Raw genomic sequence first — 18,097 nt, 5'->3', positions numbered from 1 at the left:
TGACAAATGTGAAGCTTTTCTCGAGTTTTTAGACGTGATTTAGTATAATCTAAATCACATGTGGCAAACTCAAGGCCTGGGGGCCAAATCTGGCCCGCCGTAGCTTTTTGTGTGGCCCTTAAGTCTCCAGGTGCCAAATTACATCAACCTATGGAAATTCTCATATTTTCTCACTAATGCGTAACTGCAAATTTTCCTTAAAAATGGTCGAAAACATTGGATTTAACTGACCACTAACTCCCTCCAATAGGGGGCAGTATTGTGTACTTTCAAAACACCCGGGCCTCAGCTTTACTTCATGTTATTAGTCTATGATTGATGTGACAATAAACAAAGTCATAGCTAAATGTAAATATTGCAAAATTCCTTGAGAATATTTCACAAAATTTGTGATTTTATTGTTAAAAAAATAAATCAATAAAAAAATCCTAGAGGAACTCAACACTGTGAAAAGATGTTTAATTTTAATTACTTCTTATTTAGACAGATATTTATTCAGATTTAAATGGGTTTTATCAAAACATTCTGGCATTCATGGTCTTGATTTGGCCCAAAACAAAAATTTGAATGGTTTTGCCTTTTCAAAAAAGTACCAACCACAAAATAAGACAAATAATTAGTTATTTTAAATCTTAAGGGTACTGTAACAATAGTATCACTGCTAAGTAGATTAATGTCCCATAATGTTCCCTCAGCAGCAGTAAACACAAGCAGTGGAGTATTTTGGAGCACAGCCTACCCACAGCTGTGACTTCTCTTATTTTGTATTTTAATAAATGTGTGGGTGTTGATAACGGAATATGTTAATAAATCGGAGCGCTGCTGATTGTGACTGTTTGGCAGGAAGTCAAAAACAAAGTTGATTTATGATGGTTACTTCCAATTCGGTCTCTCCGTTAAGACAATACAAATGGTGCCAAAGGTCGAAGGTTAAGACTGCTTTTAGCCAACGAGACAAATCACTTTTTTCTGTTTTAATACCTTCAAAGTGCTTCACAAACGTGTTCATACTTTTTATTGAAGCTGACTTACTGAAATAAGCATATGAGGGTAATGTGCACTAAACAAAATCTTCTTTAATTATTATTATTGTTGTTATTATTATTTCACATTATCATATCAAACTTCTAGACCATCCAGGTGTCCTAGTTCAAGTTTAAACTTATTTTAATCAAATTAACTTAGATTAAGTTAATTTAAAATTAGCTTAAGTAAATGTATTTATTAATAAATGTAATAAATTTATTAATTTACAAATACTTAATTTATTTAGTACATTTATTTACTTAAATACATTTATTTATTTAATAAATACATTTAAGTAAATTTATTTACTTATTAAATAAATGTAAGCAAATTTCTTTATTTAAATACATTCACTAAGTAAATTTTGAATTAATAAAAATGTACTTACATTTTTATTAGTTTGTTGTAAATGTTTTATTTTTACCTAATGAAATCATCTAAGTAAAATTTTACTTAATAAAATGTTACTTTTAAGTAAAAAATATTTTACTTAATAAATTAAGTTGGTTTAACTAAACTGAATTAGTTACCAATTGAAGCAATTGAATTAAGTTGGTTCAACTAAATTCTTTCAGTGCAGCTTTCAGTTTTTGTGCAACAATAATCTGTAACAAACTTCCAGAAAACTGCAAAGATGCTGAAACCCTGAGTTCCTATGAGTAAAGGCCAAAATCCCATTTAGAGTTTTTTTTTTTTATATTAGCTGGAACATCATTAATTTTAGTCCGTCTTCCAATTTTTCATTACTTTCTGTAATTATGCCACCATAATGTCATTGTTTTGGATTTGCAGCTGCATTTGCAACAAACTAAAGTCCTATGCATCCTGACTCTTTCCTCTGAGAACCATAATCCAATAGTTCTGCAGATTTAAACTGAAAACATCCAGCAACATAATTTCCGTGTGGGTTAAATAAAGTTTTCTGATCAATCCTTTCACTGGTTTCTTTCTTTCTTGGTCCACTTTTAATAGAAACCGACAGCAGCTGCTTAAACGCAACTCTGTGCAACTCGAGGTGAATTTTAGAAAAAGTTTTGGATTTCGGTCACGTCGGCATCCTGTCAGTAAAGCAACACGTATCTGGATTTGCAGGGCGGCTTATGGGGGGATGTTTGTGTTCTTCCTGCTCTGAAAATCTTTTAGTAATGAAGCGAAAGTGAACAGTGAACTGTTTCTCGCTGTGCTCAGACACCATTGTGCGTCAGTCTCTTTCCGAACCTCTCAGAAGTCTTTCCGCAGCAGGGGAAATGTGTTCTGCTGGCTTTTGTTCCCTCACATTGCCATCCGCCGGGACTGATGGTGCTACGCTGAGCCGTAATGAAAAGCCACAAAGCCAGCTGTGCAGACCTGCAAAATGGCACTTTCATCAAACTAAACAAGGCTGGCGCCAGCTTCTCAATTATTTAAGGTTTGAAATAAGCAACGGCGTGGAACGCTTTTGAATCAATGACTCTGACACCCATCAGTGATGTTAAAAAGACGGGAATGTTATTCAGAAGATGAGATTTGGCTTATGGTTATGTAGCGAGAGACAATCCTCCAACACTGATTGCTACTGAAATGTCAGAACATTAACTTTTTTCCCCCTGACAAGCTGCCATTAAACTATGTATGTATGGCTGAGTATCACACCAGGCTAAAACTCTCTTCACATTACTTCAGTCATCACTTGATCAGGTTTGAAGAGGTTTGGTCAATACGTTTAATTAAAAAGAGTTGGCACTATAAAATAAAAACCTTGAATGGAGATATACTGTTAAAAAAAAATATCAACCAATCTATCAGTGAGACCAAACATTTTAAATCAATAAAATTATCTTTCTGCAAAGCAAAGTGGAGAAGAAAATGTATAATTGATGTTACAAGCATCGCCATGGCGACTGGACGTTTAACATATGATCCCGTCCTTTACTTAGAGAAGAGGACGTTCACACCAAAAGCGATTTGAGCGTCGAGTGCCTCAATGCGCAGGCGAATCGCGGTGAGCTTCGCACGTCTAGCGCTGAACCAATGAACCGTTTTGAGGGTCCGACACTGGATGCAGAGATTCAACCAATCAGAGAGACTCCGCTATGTGGTGTAGTGGCCTGTGGTTGGTGTCCTGCCAGGAGACGCAGGTACTGGTCATCAAACTGGGATTGGGTGAGATGAAAACAGCACCTATAGCGACCGTCGTCAGCGCCCAGTTAGCTTGTGAAACTCACAAACCTCCCACCACCTCTGAAATAAACACGCCCGACGGCGACTTTCCGTTGATTTCAGTAAATAAAGCCTAGACACTCTCTCAATATTTCATCCACCATTGTTCAAAGTAACAGGGAGAAGGAAAAAAAAGCAAGAGGCTCCTGTTCATGTTGTGCCGTTATCAGCTGTCACCGTTGTTTGTTCAATAGAAACTGAACACAAAATGTCCAGCAAAGACATCTGAGCCTCCATTATGATTTCACCACATAATATTCTCTCTCTCAGGTTCATCCGCCATTGTACAAATAATAATAATAATAATCATTTTTACATTAAAGAGACCAGCAACAGAAAACAACGGCTCGTCAAGCATCTGACCTCAAAGTGCACACGCGTCGAACTTGAAGAGTCAGAAACGTGTTTGATGCACAAAATTAAGGATTTTGGGCGACCTCTGACCTCCATTCTAGAATGGAGCACATCTGACCTGAAGGCTAAAGCTGGTTGGTTGATGCAAATGGACCCTTTTGGACACTTTCATCTTTTATGGCTTTTTTGTTTGTTTGTTTGTTTTACAGAAAAACAACATCTTCAAAAAATAGTAGGTGCAAGAAATAGATTCTCAGTTATTAACGTTTTTCGGATTTATCTTTATTTATTTTGTCTTTGCTCAAAATAAATCTACCCAAAACATTTGAAACTGTGGGTTTGTCTTATACGAGATACGTTGTGTTTTCTGCAAAATCCAACTGTTTCGTTGCTTTCAATTGATAACTGTTTGGTTTATTATTGAGCAGATAAAATAAAAAGGCACCAAATGTTATTTTTAAATCTGTTTTATAACATTTCAACATAATTTTGGCTCTCATGGCGAAAAGTATCAAGCATTGCACAGGAAATGGTCTGGAGAATACTGAGCTCTCAACTAATATTAATACACGTTTCATTATGTATTTTCTCATGTTACTTTAAAGTTTTCCTTGAGGTTTTTCCTCTAACAGCCCAGAACAAAGTTGTAAAGAAAAGTGGAGGATTCAAATTTAAAATCTTGGGGTTAGTTTGTTCAAGGAGTCCTAATGTTTTTACTATATAAGCTTTTTTTAAAGCACACAATAAGAATGTGTGATAATACATCTGGATTTTAAAAAGTAATCAAATATGCAGGTCCTGCTAGACAGATATAAACAAAATTTAAACTGCGTTACATTTACACAAAAGGTGAAAACCTTCTGGTTGAACGTGCAAACATAAACCATCGTAACCGTTTTCAGAGCTAACATTTGTTTTGCCCTTTAACTACCCTGGACGGTGCATTTAAAGCACTATTTTACTAGAAGATTCAGGCACTGATTGCTTGATTACAGGCTTCTTTCATGAATCTTTTCCTTCACAGACTGAAGCAGAAATTGGGGGTTTTACTGCACAAATCTTTCAGAGATCCAGGATTCAACACTCAGCTACTTTGAAACAAGTCTAGTCTCATCATGTTTATCTTTATCACTGTGTTTTTGAAATGTTTAAACATAATTCATTTCATAATAGAGCTCCATGCAACATCAATTTCACCTTACATGAGTAAAGTAGCTGCATTTTAACAGCATCAGCATCTGAAAACAGAGCCGAATCTTCAAGCTTTACTATTTCCACAAAAAATGTACGGTCTTGTTCTTTTTTTATTTTATAGAAAATGATTAAGTAATTTTCTTATGCAATATGTATAAACAGATTAATCAAACTCATATGTGAGCTAAATCTGATTCTTTTAAAACATAGTGAAAGCTCACTGCATCACATTTAGATTCACAAGACAAAAAAAATGGGAAATAACTGTTTTCTAACAACATGATGTTTTAAATTCAGTGTAACTCCGGGTACTTCAGCTTCCCACACTGCATCTTTTTCCAAATATTAAAATAAACAACAACAATAAACATCTGAATATTGAACGGAAAGTAATTTTTTGCTCTACACTGTAAATTAACTTCATAAACTCACATCAGAAACTTCTGTTTTGATCAAAATTCATCCAAATATTTTGACTAATACTCTAGAGAAGTAGTGGTAAATTTTTGGTACCAAGCCAATTTTATTCAAATCTAACTTTTTGAACATTTTTTAAAAATGAGAACTATAGCCTAAATCTGATTCTTATGTGGGATTCCTCAAAGCTGCATTCTTGGGCCACTTTTATTATTGTTTACTGCACATGCTGTAAAGAATTAAGGCTTAAAGCAGCCAAAAACTAATAGTGTCTACAGAAAGAGAAACATAATCCCACATGCTATTAAATAACTGCACACTCTCAATTTTTAGAAAATAAAATATGTTAAAACCCTGTTATTGTTCTACAAAGGCGCTAAATGGCTTTGGGTCTATCATCAGTGTTCCAGAAATTAGCAACAATAAGCAATTTTAAGCATTTTATATTCAGTTTTAATGATGACGAATTGAAACTGAGGGCAGAATTTCCCCTACTGGCAAGAAAACAGCTTTAAACATGCAACTAAAGCTACAATGGAGTGGCTGTAAATTGTGTATTAGTGGGTTATGATGGCATATTTTGCATTTTTTGCATACTTTTCTAACACATCTGCTTGGATTTGATCGATTTTTGTAAGCACACTGCACTTTTCAGATTTTTTGACGCAAAAAAACAGATAAAATCCATGTACCCTTTTCCACCCTCTTCAAAATTATCCACTAATTTATCTTCTTCTCCATACAACCCCAATAAAACACAAAAAAATGCCCCCAAAAAAGCTTATTTTCCTGAATCTGTCTTATTTTTTTTGCTTCACCGTTGAAAGACGTCTTCAGTTTAAGCACCACTGAACTTTCAAATGCTCATTCAACTCTGTAATGAGAGGTTTATGCACTGGAGCCTCAATGTAATATCCTCTATGTGAGTGTCAGACTGTTCTTGTGGACACAATCTAATCATGTGCAGAACATTCTGTCTGAGCCATGTGTTTTGTTGCTTTTCTCTGCTTATCACAGATTTCTCTTTATAACCTCAGCCAGACATCTGTGGAGACACTTATGCTGGACATTTACATATAATCTAGGGCAGGATTTTCCCCTGTGTGCAACAATCAAACATAATTGTAGTAGAAGCTCTAAACACTTCACACAAAGAAAAATTTAGGTAGCAAATACACCAATATTTCATTAACTTATGATAAACGCTTCTAAATCCAAGTCTGTATAAAATAACAGCAATTTGAATTGACGTATAACCAAGACCATGAAAAAACACAAAATCTTACCAAGTATTTTTGATCTAGTTTCAAGTGCAAATATCTGAGCACACTTGAAATAAGGCTTAAAAGTAACTTTTCAGCAAGATATAGACTTGTTTTAAGCAAATAATTCCTTAATGTTGATGAAAAGGTATTTGTTTCAGATAGATTAACTTCTAAAATGGAAAAAAAAAGTCTTGCTAGAAGTGAAATAATCTGTCAACCTGCATTAACATTAAGGTAAGGTAATTGTATTTATATAGGACATTTTCAGCAACAAAGTGCTTCATTCTTACATGGGGACCCCATGTAAGTCCATAACTTATAAACTAACTTCTCTCAATCTTAAATTTGTTCTGGATTAGAAAGTATAAAACTAGATGTTGGCTCCAGTTGTTCTGAGTTGAGTTCTGGATTTGTATAAAGCTAAATGTTGGTTCTTCTTGTTATAAGTAAACTAACATTAGTTTCTCTAGCTCTTGCTCTGATATTACAAATATATAGCTAAATGTTTGAAGTAATAAGTACTGCACAATTTATAAAAGTAATAAACTAAAAAGTATCAAGCTAAATGTTGGTTTTCCATGTTTGATTCTTGTTCTGGGTTGCTAAGTAATGAACTAATTGGAGTTTCTCTACGTCTTGCTGCGATATTAAAAGTATAAAGCTAAATGTTGGTCTAAAATACTAAATTCCACAATTTAGTAAACTTAACAGACATAAATGGAGCAAGCAGGGCAAAGGTGGGAAGGAGAGAGAAGAGAGCAAGAGAAAAAATGAATTATTTACTTAAAACAAGTCTTTATATTTTTTCTAAAAAGCTACTTTAATGTTTGTTTTGTCTCATTTCAAGTGTACAAAGAAATTTGCACTATAAATTAGACTAAAAATACTTGGTAAGACTTTGTGTTTTTGCAGAGACGATACGCAATCCGGGTGAAAAGTTTACATACACTTTCCATCAGCAAGAGCATCATTTATTTTGAGCCTTTAATGATTCATTCTTTTTCCCAGGGTGAAAAGTTTATAATAAAAACAAGAATTGAGTGTGAAAGTTTGGTCAAACTAATACTTGGTAAAAAAAAAAAAAATCCTCTTTTTTGTTAAAGAACACTTCAAATATCTTTACAGCCAAAAACAAATGACATTTGCACTTATAGAAAATGTACATAAACTTTGTAAGATTGATGTTTAGTCTGCACCGATCAAATTGCACGGCACATTTGATCCTAAAGAGCTTCCAAGCCACTAAGCTCACTCGTTAGGGCTGCACAACACAGACTTCGTCCAATTTCCAGTTTTCCACGACTTAAAGGCGTTTCTTTAAAGAACCCGTCAAGCATGTTTACTTTAGGATGGAAAGTCTGAATTGGACCCAGAAAACAGCCAAAGATGCAAGTTTGGAACATCAGTGACGCACAAAGTCCACACATCTTCTTCAAAGTAAGCGACACAGCACATAAACCAAAGCAAAAAATAAAACACATGCTCATGTGGAGTAGGGAGCAAACAGTCAGACAGTATCCAATTATTCTGCTTTTTAAAAATCAGAAGATTATGGATCGCTATTATTTCAAAAGGACATTTTTGAAACTAAACTACATTAAAAATGTTTGTGTTCGTTCAGCTAAACCCAAAATTATTCAAACCTCCAGCAGGTTGAGGTGGTTTTTATATGTTTAACAGCGACGTTAACGTAGATTTCTGAATCAAATCTGATTATTTTTTACATGGAGATGAAGATCAGGGTCAGAAAACATTTCCCAAAAATCTAGTCGGCAATTACGAGATTGTAACGTTTGATTGCTGTAACGTAAATAAATATTTTTTCATTCACAATAAAAGAGAATACACTGTTAAAATGTCAATATAGCAAGTAAACTACTCATTTTGCATATTAGTATTAAATTTTCAGGGCTGTATTACATCAGAAAAAAAACATTTTAGTTGCCTGAAAATAATTTTAAATCACAATCTGTAAGGCAGATTGAATAACTTTGGGCTCAACTATATTTACAGGTGCATCTCAAAGTTAGAATTTAAACCAAAACTTATTTTGAGTAAATTTCAGTTCAGAAAGTTTCAACATACACAGATTTATGTATTTTGAGCGTATATGGCGTAAAGCTAAAAAACCCAAAGTTCAGTTTCAGTTCAAAAGGAAAATAAACTAATAAAACTGATTTTGGCAAGAGAAATTTTATGTAATTGACATGTTGTGCCTTGCATGATTATAGTGAAGACTGCTAAAGAAGCGCATTGTATTTTAGCAGAGTAATAGAAAGTTGAGTGGAAGGAAAACATGTGGTAGAAAACATAAAGGAGAAATAGGCCAGGATTGCTTCTCAGATGTCAAAAAGAAATGCATTTCATTTTCCAGCAGAACCTGGCTCATGTATACATGATCAAATCACCATGATACACTACTGTTACCATGGTTACAGCCATGTTGTAGTCTAAAAACTCATGAAAAATCTACTGACTCGACAGCTGTTCTGCAAGCAGTCACTCATTGTTCAAAAATCTAGATGTACAGACTCTTGCAATAGTGGAAATATTACTGGGAAGTAAAAGTTTAGCAGGATAAAAGAAATCTCCTCAAGAATCCCATCAGTGTTTATGTCGTTTACTGCAAAGTCAGCGCAAAAAAACGTTTAGGGCACGTCTCGGTTTCTACTGCTGTCAAAGTTTATAGATGCTGATTAAATTTTCTAGCAGGGCTTGGCATCTGCCCACACTGCCAAAGGTACCAATAACTCGTTTAATGACCATGGTAATAACCCTGACCCGAGCCCCATAGAAAACCTTTGGAGCATTGATGGAGTAATTTATGCAAAAGGAGCCCTGACCAACTATAGGGTGCAGTGCAGATTTTTTCAGCACTAAGAGAAAAAACGATTATATTAGCTCCTGCTTTTGCACCGTCTTTTTAAACCACAAAAGTTACTTTAAAGTTACTTGCGCTTTTTTCACAGTTAGCTTTTGTGGCTAACTTGAGTGTTTAAATCAGCACACTTTCCAATCACCGTCTAAGTCAAAACATGAATCCTTATTAGGTTAAATTGACAAAATGCAGTATTTTAAGTAGAGAAAGCCATATAATTTCAGGAAGTAGATATAGGGAAAAAAATATCAGTATTGGTATCTGTAATTGTCCAAAAGAGTTTTAGTATATCGGTGTATCGGGTATCGACCAAAAATCCAATATCGTGCATCTCTTATACTTAGTTTTCTGAGAAACTGAATTCTGGGTTTCCATTAGCTTAGCCACTGTCATAAAAACGAAATTCATTCCTCTGTGCGAGTCTACGTTTTAGAAATGAATTAGTAAAATTACTGGTCAACAGCCAAGAAACTGTCTCAGGTTTTTCAACTGTTTGAGGGTAATTTTGATGTGCTGAATCCAAAAATCACTTCGGTTTTGCTCAATCAGGTCAACTTCCTGAGCTAAGCTACATAATTTGGGATGCAGTCATGATGTGCTGGTTACTGTTGGACTCTAAAGGGAGACTTCCCTGCTGCTGAGCATACCATGCGTTCGGAGAAAAGGAAGTTCATTTCCTTAATTTTGCACACTGAAGACGTAATTTTCAACTGACATGTACTTACCCATATCAGTGTTTATTACTCAATTTTGTTTAAATTAATACACTCTGTTAGAAAGCGATTTGTTTTTTTGCTAAAGCCTTTTTTGGATGGGAAATATTAATGGAAATGACTGATAACGTCACAAAAATGTAATCAGGTAGTTTGGATTTTTCTGAATCAAATCAGAACAAAAACCTGATTGAGAAAAATGGGCGTTATTTCTGAATTCAGCGGTGTAAAATAGTCCTAATTCAGTTGAAAAAACAAACAACTTCCAAAAAATATTTTTTGTAACGCAGTCTTATATTCCAACTTACTGACATGCACCAAGCATGTATTTCTCTGACCTCATTTTGCTCAGTAATTTTAGTTTTTTTCTACCTTTGGAATAATTGGAGACATCCGACGTCTGAGGTTAAGGTGTGAATAGTGAGGAATTTAGGATGTTAAGGTGGAATTTCAAGGGTGTCTTTTCACAGGGCATACTTGGTGGATTATTTACCTCTCTGTTGAGCCTTGTGTTTGATTTAGACTTTTTATTTTTAGGCTGAGGTGATGGGTCATACCTCACACTCCCTGGAGCCAGAAATTGTGCAAGTGCAGGAACCAGTGCCGTTGCCAAGCACCTCCAGTGCCTCTGGTGTGGCAGCGGGGTTGTAACTCATGTAATACTCTTGGAGTTGGGAGCTGAGGTTTTGTTCGGGCTCTGGGCTCTTTTTGCGCCGCTTCCGTCCCACCACTGGCCGCTGCTGCAGCAACCGCGTAGCGCCCGGGTAACGCCGCCACAGCACATAGATAATGGTCAAGATGAGTGACATGGTGAAGAAGAGCGCCACGCTGCCCACCACCACTTTGTGCAGCGCCATGTGCTCCATCGCCGGGGGCGATATGAGGGTGGGCCGAGTGCGAATCGCTGTGTTTCTAGTGTCTTTGCTCATGTGGCCTGGGTAGGTTGGATGAGGAATTGGTCGAAGTCTGAAGGGTGGGAGGGGACCAAAGGTGCTGGTTGGTGGGGTCGTTGGCGAACAACTGGTGGAGGCAAAGGTTGGTTCAGCTGTGGCGTCAGAGATTAGCTCCGGCATCGGTGATGGCGTTTCAGTCATAAAGTAATCATTCTCCTCGCAAATGCCGTGGTTCCGTGTGACCTCCATGATTTTCTCTCCCTGGAGATGCTTGGGGCTGCTGCAGATCATGGTGGTGTCTTTACTGCCCCGGAAATTTCTCAACCAGGCAACAAGGGGGCAAATGCCCGCTCCACAGTCCCATATGTTGCCAGCCAGGCTAATAGTGGTCAGTGAGATCCAGGCCGTCACAGCCTCTTGGGACACATTGGACAATTTGTTGGATTCCAAGTTCAGGACTTGAAGGTTGGGTAAGCAGTGGAAAACAGCCGGGTCTAGCGTCTGAATTTCATTCCCGGACAGATCCAGTTTCTGCAGAGTGTACCAAGTCCAGGGAAGACCCTGGTTGACCACTCTGATGCGATTCCACTGCAAATAGAGGGATCTCAGATTGGCTAAGCGTGGAAACAGAAAAAAATTGATCCTGGAGAACTGGTTGTGCTCTAGATGCAACTCCATCAGCCTTTGCAATCCCAAGAAGGTGGTGCGAGTGAGAGCCTTGATTCGATTGTAGCCCAAATCCAGAAATTCCAAACTTCTGCACTCCAAAAACGCTCGAATCGGGATGTTGGAGAGACCGTTTGAGCGCAGGTGAAGGTTTTGTAGTTTTCGTAAGCCGTGGAATTGACCCGGCTGCAGGATTTCCAGTTTGTTGTAGGACAAGTCAAGGCTACGAAGGTTGGGGACGCCATGGAATGTCGAGTTATGTAGAGACGCGATCCGGTTGGAGCTCAGTATCAACTCTTTAAGCCTTCGAACTCCCTGGAACGCTCGACTGTCAACGACTGAAATTTGATTATGGTCCAGGTAGATCCAAAGAAGCTGTCCCAGGTGAGCAAATTGGTAAGGTAGCAGGGTATGTAGTTCATTGTAGCGCAGGGAGAGACCCTGGCAGCCTACTGAGATGTTTTCCGGGACTTCTAAAAACCCAGAGGAGTCGCAGTGGATCGTTTTCCCCTCACAGCGGCAGCTGTTGGGGCACGTGCGCTCACCAAAGCTGAACAGCAAAGGAGCTCGCAGGAGCAGGAGCAGAGGGAAAAGAAAGCATGTCAGCCTTCCATCACACAGCAGCGGACCTGTGAGCAAACAAAAACAAAATTAGGATTAATAAAATCAAGAAACAATAGTAGGACGGCGACAAAACAGCAACAAATATTGAAAAAAAGTTTTAAATTGTTTTGAGAAACATGATCCTGGATCATGTTGAGCTGATCAAAATTTGTTTATTTCTAGTATCAGTTTGGTTTTTAAAAGTTAAATCAGAGGACACTTCCAGAAGAAAAACTATTCATTTGCTTACTTGGCAAGAAGGAAATCCTTAAAAACCAAGACACGAAATAAAAGAAGCCAAAACGAAACTAAGAATAACCCTGGAGAGAACAGAAGGATCTGACAAGGACTCAATGACCCAGGTGGAAAATAATCAGGGATGGTGATTACTGCGGTAAGAGACAGGAAAGACTGATTAAATGGAGGCAGAACAGCTGTGAGAGAGGAGCATTAAAGAAAATAAATTCATTTTCATTTTAGTTTGGAACCATCTATTTCTTCCTTTAATAGATGTTGCAAAATGTTATTATTTTGATACGAGTTTTCTCTGCATAAATGCTGGAGGATTGTACGGCTCTAGTAGACTTCCAGTGTTTTACAGATCATCAAAAATTATTTTATTTTCAACAATTTTCGAGAAAAAGATTGTTACATTTTTCTTTTTAGAAAAAATGTAGGGCGTGCTGTGGTGGCGTGGGGGATAGTGCGACATTTGGAGACCTTGAGTCCTCGCTGTGGCCGTCGCGGGTTCGATTCCCGGACCCGGCGACATTTGCCTTATGTCTTCCCCCCTTTCCTGTCAGCCTACTTTCATATAAGGGACACTAGAGCCCATAAAAAGACCCCCTGGAGAGGAGGAAAAAAATTTTAAAAATTGTAATCAGCTTCACAAAATCAGAGATTTCGAATAGGACACAGAAACTCTGATTGGTGAATTTTAAGTAAAAAATATTTTGTTCCCAGACTCCTGCAGTCACTTTTTATGTGGATTAATAAATTAAAACAAACCCGTCGTGTATGTAGCAAAAAGGTTAGTTTTTTATTTATAGCGTGGGGTACCTGTAGCACCGTTCTTGAATTCTTCACACAATATTTCTTGAAAATTAAGTTTCTTGACATTTACTGAGCATTTCATATTTTATGAGTCACGGAGCTGAAATTTGAGACAGTAGATTTCCCAGGAACCTTCCTGGAACAGGAGTAATGTCTGCTCCCTCCACAATGCACTAAACGGCAAAAGCGACTTTAAATGGCTGTGATTTACTGGCTGCTGGTTTCCTTCTGATTTATTTTTCTGTCCATGCAGGCAGGACACGGCACATTTCACATGATGTCCAAGCTAACAGTAAAAAATCTGCAAACATCTTTTTCAGGTAAGAATTCACTGCTGCTTAGAGAACAAAAATATATAATAGCACTAATAAAAGTAAATACAAGAGTCTGTTGATTGAAAATGATTCTTTGACACGCGTAGGTGAGATTCCGATCATACTTAGAAAACGTTAGAAACAACTTTGTGTTTCAGTTTATTATCTTCCTCCGTTTTCTAATCACAAGCCACTGAAATATTTCTTATGCCTCAAGAGGTTCAAGTCCAGCTGTCGACCTCCAGGAAACGTTAATTATACTATATTTTCTTGGAGATTTCAAACCCAGTAGAGATCTTATTTTAACATGCTTCAGCCTTACAGTAAATATTAATCTAAACGGATACTACAGCTAACTAGCTAGCCGGCTAGCTAGTTGTCTAGCTAGTTGGCTAGCTAGACAACTAGCTAAATCATAATGAAATACCTTTAATAACTGCTGTTGCAAGTTTCCATAGATTCTCTGAGATTTTACTCCGGACTCCAAATGTGTTTCTAACAGTGACAATAAAGTGAAACGTTTATGAAACAAAAAAATAAGTTTAGATTCTGTTCATTATTTTACTCTGTTTTCTAATCAAGAGCCACTGAAATATTTTTATATCTCAGGATATGCACCACAAATCTGGAACAAACATCCAGAAAACTGCAAAGCAGCCAAAACACTGAGTTCCTTTAAATCTAGATTGAAATCCCACCTGCAATGTCTGATACTAGTTTTCACGATTGTTGACTGTACGCTGTTTATGTTTCCATGATGTAACGCACTTTGAACTGCCTTGTTGCTGAAATGCTGGAAAAATAAACTTGATTGATTGATTCAAACTCCCCATTTTAGATATTTATTCCTCTCTTTGTTTCCTCTATTTTCTTTAATTTCCTTTTCTGGATGAAGACAAGCGAAGACTGCTTATTTCTGCATCACAATAATTCACCTCTGGTGAAAATTATTGCTCATTCCAGTTCTTCCGCTGATAGCTCAGGGCTTTTGTGAGATGCTGCTTGCAGCAGTGGCTTTTTAAACCTCTTATCAATTTAAAAAATAAGAATCACAGGCACTTTATCCACCACAACATTTTGCAAAGGTTGTAATATTTGATCGGATGAGGGCTAATGGCAACAAAACGTCAATTGGATCTTCAGCATAATGCAGTTAGCAGGCTAGGCGAGGACAGGGGTCCTTTAACTTAGCATGAGATGGAAATTGGATAGTTTTCATCCAAAGCTTCCCACAATCTGTCAGAAACTGCAAATGGTGAGGTCAAGAAGCGAAGACAAGCTCGTCTCAAGAGTCAGAAATCCCTTAAAACGTGGTTTATTCATTATGCTGTTCAGAGGCTTACCACAGTGAAGACAGGTGAAGTTTTCAGTTCTGACACCAAATAGTAACACCGTCTGCGGTGATTTCCCACAGTATGAACTGTGCTTTTCAGGATGAATCAATGTCAGCAGAAAAATGCACTCCAACAACCCTGGGCACCTTAAGAGAAATCCTCCAGGATGTAATGTTCATGTGGATGCGTTTGTGGGGAGGGTCAAAGGTTCAGCAATCTCGGAGCTGGAGGGAAGACATCACTAAGGCTGCCAAAAATGTCGACAATTCATCCACCTCACAGCTAAAATGACATGAGCAGCAATTAAACAATGGATGGATAGAACTGGCAGAACTGTCACGTGAAAAGAAAACTATAGCAGGGAACGATGCTGGGCTGAAACATGAAGATAAAACAATGAGATTCTAAAAAATTAGGCTTTGGTTACATTTTATTTATACATAGGACTGACATAATATAGACATAAACGTGATAAAACACCTGCTATGAACATGAAGCAGTCTTCATAAGTGGTTATGACTGTTTTAATGACACTTTTAATGCAACGTTTAGTGCAACTTTGCATCAAAAGTGTCATCATTTACCGTTTAACGCAAAGTTGACTAAAACTGTACTAACTTAACTAAGAGAATGCCGTACATTCAGCTACAACAATAAATACTGCAATAGACATGTGATCAATATCAATAGATAATACATCTGATAGAATATTCATTAATTTCACTGAACTCCGATCCGGAACCGCACAGCATTCTGGGGGATGTAGGCGGAAGAAAGACTTTGCCAACGTCAAGGCAAGCTAAGCAATGCTGGTTAACAATTCTACCTTTTCTTCAGGTGACATATATAATAAATCTAATTATAATCATAACATTACATTTCTTTAAAAACTAAACTTTAATAATCAGAAACTCATAAGAACGTCAACTCTTCTTCAGAAATTTAACTTTGTCTCATAAGCAAATGCTTCTGTTATATTTTTGACTTTTATTTTTTTATTTATATATGTATTTGAATGTGTTTGACACTTTAGCTGTGAGGTGGAGGAAAAGGTACGCATTGTTTTATTTTACTCATTTATTTAGCTTCAGTTTCCTACATTGTAGATTGTCAATATCTGTAGTTGTTCTTTCATTTTTCCGATAAAAATAAAGATATTGTGATATTTATCATTGTGTTACAGATCCTCTATTTGAAATAAAAGAATTTTTAAAAAAATGCTAAGCAAGGTTGGTGGAATCAACAAACTCACTCATTCTTCGGTTACCTAGCAACAACCTGCAGAGAGTGGTTGCCTAGCAACAACCTCGTTAAGTAACTTGTGCATCCAAAATAATAGCAAACAATCTCAAACACTACAGGAGTACCAGGCAAAGGCAGACTAGCAGGGAGTGTGGTGTGGCCCCTTCCCCACCTGTTGCTGCTCACAGTCCTAATTTATTTTTTTGTTTGCTTGTATAAATCTTTTAGGTCTATCGTTTTACATTTGGTTTTCCACTGCAAGAGAAAAGCATAAGCATAATAAAATGTCTTATTATATATTTTTAGACTTGATATACAAGTTTCCACTTTCCTTTCTCAAACTTTAGTGACCTTCACGTTCACAATTTCAAGCATTAAAGCTAAAAGGACAATAATAATTACACCATTGGCCTGAGATTTAATTGTTTGACCTATTTTATAATGGCTACAGTTCAACAATTTCATTTTTATAATGATTTCTGAGTAATATCATCACATCTGACCATGGATGGCTTCAACTCTATCCTGTCCCGTTGGGCAGGCGCATGATTATACAGCTGCAGCTTCCAGGAAATACGAGTACAGATATTATGATGCACAATGTGTATTTCTGTGGAAAATATTCTGTAATTATGGCTTATATAAACACTTTGTGTAATCTTGTAGTCTCTAAACATCTAAAAGACTCCTATTACTGTGTATTTCAACAATGAAACCCATTTAACAACTGTGACACATGCAGGGTAAATACATTCTTAAAAAAGAAATAATTCAAGAGGTTTACTTTTAATCTTGAATGAAACATCTGCTGTAAGAGTTTAGAGAGTTCTACAAGATTAATGCAAAAACTAACTGCATAATTTCTGGAACAGAAATCCAAACAACAGGGGTGCCATGGCTGAACAGTGCAGCCATCTGGACTGTAAGAACTGCAAATGAAACCTGACAGACACCAAGTCCTTACATGACCGTTTGATACAGATTCTAGCTGATGCGGGACAGAGCTGACATGTTAAAAAGCACAACAGTCCTAACGTATTCTAACGCCAAAATTAGTGAAGGAACACAAAGATGAACTCCTAATTGGTGTTTAATGAAACAATGTAAATGTTTTGCTGTTGACATGACCTGGTTCTGCCAGAAATCTCAAATGTGCGGAACGACAATGAAATGGTTTAGATCAGGGGTGTTAAACACATTTTTGTTTTGGGCGAAATCAAGATCATAAATGCTCTTAAAGGGCCGGTTGTGCCAGAATGTATTTATAAACCTGTTAAAATATCAATGAATTCTTAACATTAAATATTATTTAACATCTCTTCAGACCCTCCACGATTTCGTGATTCTTCTTGTGATTTTCTTGCAATAAAAATCAAAGTGTTTGTGATATTCATTTGGAAATATTTGCAATACTTGCACTTATTTATGACGGTAAATGCAACTCGCTGTATGGACTATAAGCTGGCATCAGTTAAGGCAGAGGCAACTGTTTACTACAAGTAAGAAAGTTTTTGACACAAAAATCCACAATAAACTCTCAATAATGTTTTACCGCAAAAAAGTTGCGGGGATTTGTTGATTTTGTGTGAATTTCCATGATAATCCTCAAGAAACTGGAGGGACTGACTGGTATAATTCGGCAGCAAACAGATAAAAAAATGTATTAACTTGATTGAAAACATAATATTTAAGCACATTTAGTGTTTAGTCTAGAATGTAGAGGGCCACATAAAAAGCTATGGCGGGCCGGATTTGGCCCACGGGCCTCGAGTTTGACACGTGGTTTAGATCTATATTTATTCAGCTGACTGAATGGCCCAGTCCAGTTGAGTCGGTTCAATTAGTGATCAAAGTTGTACAATTTGTTACATTTTCAGATGCTGCAGTTTGCTTTCACAGTGCACTGAGTCAAACAAACCAAACACCTTGAAAACTTGTTCATTCCC

At 36.8% G+C, this 18,097-nt stretch overlaps 1 protein-coding gene across 2 annotated transcripts in view; it reads right to left on the bottom strand.

Moving 5' to 3' along the window:
• LOC102235033 (leucine-rich repeat transmembrane neuronal protein 4-like) overlaps positions 1 to 18,097 on the bottom strand; it is a 79,025-nt gene that overhangs the window by 31,789 nt on the left and 29,139 nt on the right. The window contains exon 2 of one of the 2 annotated variants that reach the window (XR_002753135.1): positions 10,540 to 12,234. Coding sequence is in view for 1 of the 2 variants with exons in the window: in XM_005799677.2 (XP_005799734.1) it covers positions 10,604 to 12,234 (1,631 nt within the window). In the remaining variant the exon portion in view is untranslated. The remainder of the gene's footprint in view (positions 1 to 10,539; positions 12,235 to 18,097) is intronic. The other variant, XM_005799677.2, reaches the window with a different exon arrangement.

The sequence above is a fragment of the Xiphophorus maculatus genome, chromosome 8 (genome assembly GCF_002775205.1).
Source record: "Xiphophorus maculatus strain JP 163 A chromosome 8, X_maculatus-5.0-male, whole genome shotgun sequence".
NCBI lineage: Eukaryota > Metazoa > Chordata > Actinopteri > Cyprinodontiformes > Poeciliidae > Xiphophorus > Xiphophorus maculatus.
Note: the sequence above shows the minus strand (reverse complement) of the source record. Positions and strands in the feature narration are given on the sequence as shown.